Source organism: Egretta garzetta, unplaced genomic scaffold (assembly GCF_000687185.1).
Source record: "Egretta garzetta isolate BGI_Z169 unplaced genomic scaffold, ASM68718v1 scaffold219, whole genome shotgun sequence".
Classification (NCBI taxonomy): domain Eukaryota; kingdom Metazoa; phylum Chordata; class Aves; order Pelecaniformes; family Ardeidae; genus Egretta; species Egretta garzetta.
The window spans coordinates 583148-590939 of record NW_009260671.1 but is presented as its reverse complement, the minus strand read 5'-3'; the positions used below and the strand labels follow the sequence as shown (position 1 = coordinate 590939).

Below are 7792 nucleotides of genomic sequence, written 5' to 3'. Positions count from 1 at the left end.
CCTGCCGCTCCTTGGCTGCAAAGCTGCACAGCTCACAGCGGTGGCTGAAATGCTGCGTCTTGTGCTCCTCCAGTGCTTCCCGGGTGGGGAAGGTCTCCTTGCAGGTGCTGCACTCCAGGTGTGGGTGCTGCTTCTGCACATGGCACTTGAGCGTGGCCTCACTGTGGCACACAAAGCCGCAGCGCAGGCAGCCATAGGACACCTTCTCCTCGTGCCGCCGCCGGACGTGCTGCTTGAGGGCTGTCTCGGAGCTGAAGCGAGGCTCACAGCGGGAGCAGCCGAAGTTGAGCTCGCCGCGGTGGCAGCTGTTGACGTGGCGGGTGATGTCGTTCTGCAGGTAGCTGCTGTAGTCGCAGAGCGGGCAGAAGTGGGTGGGTGTCTTCTCGTGCACCCGCAGGCGGTGGATGCGCAGCTTGGAGTTGGTGCCAAAGGTCTGGCTGCAGATGCCGCAGGCGATGCGCCCCACGCCCGTGTGCAGGGACTGGTGGGCCTCCAGGCGGTAGCGCCGCGTGGTGCTGAACTCGCAGTAGCGGCACTTGTGAGGCTTCACCCCCTCGTGCTTGATGCGGACGTGCTGCCGCAGGCAGCGGGCCTGCTTGCAGGTGAACTCGCACTGGCGGCACTGCAGCTGCGGCCGCTTGCTGTAGTGCTTGCGGTGCAGCTTGCGGTGCAGCCGCAGGGCTTTGGCCACCTTGGAGGTGAAGGGGCAGGAGGCGCAGCGAAACTCACCCAGTGCCACGCAGCCCCTCTTCTTGTGCGTCTTCATGGCCCGTTCCTGGTGGCAGGTGAAGGGGCAGGTGGGGCAGGAGAAACGCCTTCTCTTGGGCAGGATGGATTTCGGGGGGGCTGCATCCAGGGGGCGGTCACTGAGCTGGCCTGTCTCAATGTTGTCCAGGTCCCCTTTGGGGAGCTCAGTGCTTTGGGGTCCAGCCTCTTCAGGATGCACAATGTGCTTCTCGGCACAGTGACTCCTGAGGGCCCGCCGGGAGCGGAAGGCCTCAGGGCACAGGGTGCACCAGAACTGCTCCAGGTTCCGGCACCCGTCCTCCACGTGCGAAGTGATGGTGGAGACACGGGAGCACACGAAGGAGCAGGCATTGCAGTGGAGCTTCCCCCCCTCCAGCCGGTATTTCTCTGAGGGTTTCCCAGGCTGGGGGGGACAAGCAGCTCCATCTGGCCCAGCCCCATCCCCTTGCTGGGGAGGCTCTTCTGCCACCTCTGTGCTGTCAGCCAGCAGGGATTTCTCAGGGACAGGGCAGCCCAAGGCCCGTTCCCCAGCCAAAGGACTGCCTGCTGCCTGCATTTTATCAGGCAACAGCTCAGCTTCCCAGGGGCTCTCGGCATGTCCAGACTCCTCCGAGCCTGCCCTCTCGCTCTCCGCCATTTCTGTGCTGTTATCACCAGGCTGGTCAGCAGGTTGGCACAACCCAGGTGGCTCCTGACCAGCTGGTTTGAGGATCTTGTTCTTCTTCAGGAGGACCGGGCACTTTTTGAGGAGATGGGTGTTGAGCCCTCTTTGCTGCTTAAAGCTGGCACCGCACTCACGGCACACGAGCGGGGCCCGGCGGCTCTGGCAGCTGGCCTTGGAGTGCAGGGACATGGACTTCTCCTTCCGCGTGATGTACGAGCACTTCTCACACTTAAAGATCTGGCTCTCTGATTGCACCACCAGCATCTGCACCCTGCCCTCCAGCACCAGTGTCTCCACCTCCTCCCTGTCCTGCTTCCGCAGTGCCTTCAGCACTGATTCTGAGCCGCCTCTGGCATCGTCACTGGAGGCAGCTGTGACCTCTGGGACAGGCGGGTGGCTCTGCTCAGCTGTCTTCAGCATGCTGAGCCAGGCCTCTGGCAGCTCGGCTTGGCTGGTCTCTCTCATCTCAGTGTCTGCCACCAGCTTGTGGTGGTCTGAGCACGACTCCTTAAGGTGGCCCGTGGCCGGCCTTACAGAGTCTTTTCCCTGGCTGTCTCTTGCTGCTACCCTGTCCTCCAGCCTCACTGCCACGTCCTCCTGTACATCTGCCTCCTCTTCCTCAAAGTCTGGGATGTCTTCCAGCGTAGTGTCATTGTCCTCCAAGCCAAGGTCATCCCGGGACCCCAGCATCTCGTAGGCTGTAGGATGCTCCTTGCAAGACAGCATTTCCACGCTCTCTGGCTGCGCCGCACAGGCTTCTCCAGCCAAATGCTCCAGGAGGGGGTCAGACGAGACGTTCAGTGCCTCCAAGTGCAACGTGCAGCTCTCCGCCACGTCCCCAGAAGCAGCGAGCTCAGTTGAGCCTGTGGCAGGATCTCCTTGGATGCAGTCATCTCCCAGGGCATCGCCAGCAGTGGGATGGCTCTGCTCTCTCTCACCCACAACTCCCTCCACCTCTCTGCCACTCTCCGGCAGAGCAGCACCCTGCCCAAGGAGGGGCACCACAAATGCTTGCTGGTAGCCCTCTTCCTCCTGTGACTCCAGCTGGGACGGCTTCGCCTTGGCCCACTGCTCCTTGCCAGCGAGGGGGGAGCTGGCATCCACACGCAGGGCTGTGCCGAGCTCGTAGCCGAAGAGCGCCTCGGACGAGCTGATCTCCAGCTCCTTGCTGGCGTAGTTTTCCAGCCAGTCCTTGTCACCGGGGACGTAGCCATGAATCTTGCGCTTGTGGAAGAAGAGGCTGGTGTTGCTGAAGGTGCAGTAGGAGCAGAGAGCACAGCGAAACTCCTTCTGCTTGGGGTGCTTGCAGGTCTCATGGTTCAGCTTTTGTACTTGGTCTGGTAGGTGCAGTGCTGGCAGTGGAAGATGGGCACTTGGTAGTTCTGCGAGTGCTTCGCCTGCATGTGCTTCTGCAGCTCGTACTTGCGCTTGCAAGCAAAGCCGCACACTTCGCAGATCAGGCTTTTGCCCTGGTGCCGCAGCTTGTGGCTGCTCAGCTGGTCGGCACGGTGGCACCGGTACGAGCACTGGTTGCATTGGTACCTGTGGGGAAAGCAGAATCGGTCAGGAAGCGTGAGGATTGGGGGCAGGCTGAGCCCTGTCAGACACGCCGAGCTCTCCTTCCCTATCCTGGGCACAGGGGGAATGGGTACTGTTCAGTTTGACAGATCTGACCTTTGCCATCTGGGCAGCTCTTACCACAAGCAATTCCCCCCTGCTGCAGCCCTTGGCACTGTTGGTGCTTTACACCCCCAGCCTGGGGATGGAGATTCCTTGGGTATCCCATACAGTGACCGTGTCACCCTTTCCCATAACACCAGCAGCAACTCCAGCATCCCTGGAGGCAGGCTAGGCCCAAAGGAGGTGACAATACAGAGGTAAAAACATGTTTTGGCAGCGTCCTGCACATGTTCAAGCTGGCGTTGGCCCATGAACATCGGTAGAGCCCATGAACCCAAGCTCAGAGCTGCACTGATGCAGTAATACACCTCCCTAGCGGCACGGAGACACCACAGATAGCTTTGCCTCCACAGCACCACACTGGCTCAAAGACCGTATTTCTTATGTGCAAGACAGAGCAGGCTGCAGCCACGTGAGAGTCTGGCACATGACAGAGCCCAGAGCAGCAAGACATGCAGAGCAGGATTTGGGGAGCCCTGACTATGCTGCCAGGTCAGTGGGGCCGGGAGCTGTACCGGAGATCTCCAGTGTGCTTGCGCATGTGGACGTTCAGGTAGTGCTTCCATTTGGTGATGTACCCGCACTCAGTGCACATGAAGTTCTTGTCGTTGGAGTGCGTCAGCATGTGCTTGGACAGGTAGCTCACATCCCGGCACGTGAAGTCGCAGAGCTCACACTTGTGAGGTTTCTCTCCTGCAGGCAACACAGGAACATCCTCAGCATGACAGCCATGGGCTGCCTTCCGCTGTGGGGAAACCAGCTCAGCAGGAGCTGGGGGTAACAGCAGGGATGAGGGCATGCCATGACTTCAGCCAAGCAATGCCAGGGTGGCAGTGATGAGACCCAGGAGCACCCCCCCACCCCCCCATCCCCATCTGGCTCTCCGGACCCCCACAGCAGACACCCACCGGTGTGCAGCAGCATGTGCCGGATGAGCACCCTCTTGTGCGCAGTGGCAAAGGCGCATTCGGTGCACTTGTGGATCTTCTCATTGGCATGCATCTTGCCCACGTGGTCGTGAAACTCCACAGGGTTGAAAGTGGCGTAGGGGCAGAAGCTGCACTGGAGCTGCTCACTGCCCGGGTGCCCCTGCTTCTTGTGCTTGCGGAAAACGTGCTTGTTGGAGCAGATGAAGTCACACTGCTGGCAGTGGAAGGCATAGTGGGTTTTTCGGTGAGCCTCCATGGCCTCGGCTGTTCCAAAGAGCAGCGAGCAAGCATGGTACTTGCACTCCACTGCCTTGATGCCATGAGCATCCTTGAGGTGACGGACAAACTCCTTCCGGTCCTCTGCACAGTAGTTGCAGCCCCCCTGGAAGCAGCTCAGCCTCTTGGGCTCAGCTTTGTGAGTCTTCAAGTGCTCTTTGAGGGCCTGGCTCAGCCGAAACTTCTCCTCACAGACAGGGCAGGAGTAAACATCAGAGTAGAAGTTGGAGATGTCCTCGTGCATGCTGGCCATGTGGCGGTTGAGGGCATTCTTTTCCACCGAGCTGTAGTGGCAGAGCGGGCAGCGGTGGGCCTTCTCGCCCGTCTCCCGCATCATGTGGATTTTCAGCTTGCTTTTGCTGGTGAAGTACTTGTGGCAGTTGGGGCACTGCAGGCTGGGGTCGGGGAAGTGCAAGTGGAGGTGCTCCACCAGATGCGTCCGCTTCTTGAAGCATCGCTTGCATTCAGGGCACATGTGGGTTTTGTAGAGGTACTCGGAGCCCTCTGCGACATCCCCTGTGAGAGCAGAGGAGGGGGAGCTGTCAGCAGGGAAGAGACAGAGGAGAGCACAGGCAGACAGTCTCTCCCTGATTGAGCTGTGCTGGGGTGCAGGCTTATCATATATGTGGTCACACAGCAGCCATTTACTTGGAGGGACTGTCCCCACCCCAAGCCACCAGCAGGGTTCAGGTGGGCTCTTTCCAGCTCAGCACTGGCAAAGATGATGCAGCGTGGCCTGAATCAGGCCTGTCTGCATGCCCCCACTCCCCAAAGCCAGGCAGAATTTTGCCTGCTTTTGCCTGAGCCTGGCAATAGCTGAGGATGGGCAACAGAAGGGATGTGTTTGCTTGGGAGGAGGAGGGGGCAAGAGTGCACTGATACACACAGGAGACACAAGACTGCTGGACAACACGGGACCCCCACGTCCCACCAGCCCAGCCCATGTTTCCTCGCCAGTCTCAGGGCCACACTGCTTGTCCATAATACAAAGCCCGAGCAGCTCCTGATATGGCCCCGTGGTGCCCCACATCCTACCTTTGAAGTGCTGTGCCCGTGGCACTCTGGCTTTCTCAGGAGCTGCCTTCCCGTCCTCTTTGGCCTCGCCTTCACAGGGGCTCTCACCATCCTCCTCCAGTGACTCATCCCCGCCGCTGTCCAACTCCTCTTCTCCAGCTGACACTTTCCGCTCCTCCAGAGAGCCCTCCCCAGTGCCTGTGGGCTTTGCTGGCCCGGCTTCTGCTGCGGCAGCTTCCCAGCCAGGGTGGCAGTTCCCCACCTCCTCCTGCCCTTCTGCTGCTTCAGTGGGGAAAGACAGAGATCATCACGCTCCAGATGAGAAGGACGCACCCCGCCTCACCCACACATGTGCAAAAAAACACCTTGGCTGAGAGGGGGCACAAACTGTGCCGCAGGGAGGAAGGAAAGCTGCAGAGAGCCACCGGGCTGCAGGGCACTCTGGCTCTCCAGCAACACAGCCTCGTCCCCCCCCTCCTCCCAGTTGTAACTGTGACACAGCGAGCCTCTGCAGCACCCCCAGGCCCGGATCCCCCCACCCAGCCATACCTGATGGCAGGACGCAGTGCTGCTCGAGGCCATGGGGGGCTGAGCCAGGGGGGCCGCCTGTCACGGGCGTCTCTGCTGTGTGGCCCTTCCTGTGCTGCCAGAAGAGTTTGGCATTGGCTGTGACAAAGTCGCAGCGGCCACAGTGGAAGGGGAAGTGGGTGCGGTGGTGCTGCTCCATGGCCAGGCGGCTGGGGAAGAGCAGGGGACAGGCACGGTACGCACAGGACACAGGGGAGGCCCTGTGCAGGCGTCGCAGGTGGCCACGCAGTTGCTTGCGGTCCTCCGTGGCGAAGCAGCAGCCCTTCTCAGGGCAGGGCAGGGCTCCTGGTGGGGTGCGGTGGGTCTTGAAGTGTTCCTTGAGTTCACCGGGCTGCATGAATGCCTCCTGGCAGACGGGGCACAGCAGGCGCTCGGGAGCAGAGCCCTCCTGCACACTGGCTCTGGGTGGCTCCGAGCCCTCTGGCTTGCTCTGGTCCTCGCTGGCAGAAGCTGACAGTGCCCCAGGGAGCTCCAGGCGCCCAGGAGGTTGCAGCAGCAGGCACTGGTGCTGGGAGAGCAGGGAGGCCTCTGGGAAGCTCTGGCCGCACCTCTCACAGAAATACAGCTCCACCACTTTGACCAGCACCTCTGTAGGGAGCGAGGGGTGAGAGTTAGAAAGGGCTTTCACCAGGCCCAGGGCTTGGGGCTAGCTGTTCAGTTCCAGCTCCAGACAAGAAGGATAAACCCCTGTTGCCACAAATTAGTTTGGAGAACCGCAGCCCTCCCCCTGCCTGGGGTATCCCAGGATGCATGCTCCCATCAGAGACGGGGACACCATCACCCAGGTGACCACAATGACCAGGTCTGTCCCTTTGCACCTTCAAGGCACCCAGCAATGTGAGGCCAGCTCCACGCTGTTTCCAGCAGGATGTCCCTACACTGGACCCAGGTTAGAAGAATACTGGGGGTGGCAGCAGTCTCTGAGGCAGAGATCTCTGCCTCATCCCTACTGAAAGCCCAGAGTGAACCCCTCACCCAGTCTGAAGCTCACACAGCTGCCCCTCCCCATCTGCACACCCAGCTCCTGTCTGGTCTGCGCTGAATGGTGGCACTGGACTCATGACACACATGGGGACAGAGACATGAGGGCACCATGGTGTCCCCAGGGTGCCAGTTAGAGGGTACAGGACCCCCAGCTGGACCTCTCTCCCTCTGCTGAGCACCAAGGGGCCCACGCTGCCCTCCTCATGCACTGTACCTGTGGCATTGGCTGCGTTGCTCAGTGTGACGTTGCCAGCCACGGCTTCGATGAATATTTCCACATTGCTTCCTTCAGCTTGAGTCCCTTCCCCAGGCACCGATGCCTCCGCCAGCAGCAAGTCCCGGCTGGCAGTCAGGGGCGGCGTCCCAGCCAGGCTGGTGCTGGCTGCACCAGGGCTTCCCATGGCTCCTGCCTCTCCTGGCGCGGGCAGGAGCAGCTCCGAGCACAGGGCCTCCATCTCCCCACTGGCAGCTTCAGACACAGCCACTTCTGCACTCATTGCCACCAGGCACTGGCTTGGTGCCAGGCAGGAGGGCCTCTCATTCTGAAATGGAAGGAAATCCTTTAAACAAGGGAGAACCCAGAAGCCCAGGGGTCCCACATGATTCTGAGGGGCAGCCTGTGGTGCCAGTCCCCAGGGAGGGGTGCGAACTGGGGTATCTCAACGCTGGCTCCCTTCTACCATGCCCCAAGCGGGCCGCTGGCAAAATCCACTGGCACAGGGGAGACGGGGGTGCAAAGACCCCTGTGCCCTCCCTCCCCAGAGATGCCCGGGGGCCTCTCCCTGAGCCCAACAGCCAGGGCCTGCTCCCAGGCCCAGGTGGGCCCAGACCCAGGCCTTAGCCCCCAGACCCGAGCCCAGGCGGGCCCAAGCCCCAGCCCACCGCCGAGTTCCCGGCCCAGCCCCTAGCG

The 7792-nt window shown here is 61.1% G+C and overlaps 1 protein-coding gene across 1 annotated transcript in view; it reads right to left on the bottom strand.

The window, feature by feature from the left end:
• The window catches only part of ZNF142 (zinc finger protein 142), a 7100-nt gene extending 3351 nt beyond the window's left edge, over positions 1-3749 (bottom strand). The window contains exons 1-2 of the mRNA XM_035901129.1: positions 3607-3749; positions 3-2953 (exon numbers count right to left, since the gene is read on the bottom strand). Coding sequence (XP_035757022.1) covers positions 3-2953; positions 3607-3657 — 3002 coding nt within the window. The 5' untranslated portion in view covers positions 3658-3749. The remainder of the gene's footprint in view (positions 1-2; positions 2954-3606) is intronic.
• Between the last annotated feature and the right edge of the window lie 4043 nt (positions 3750-7792).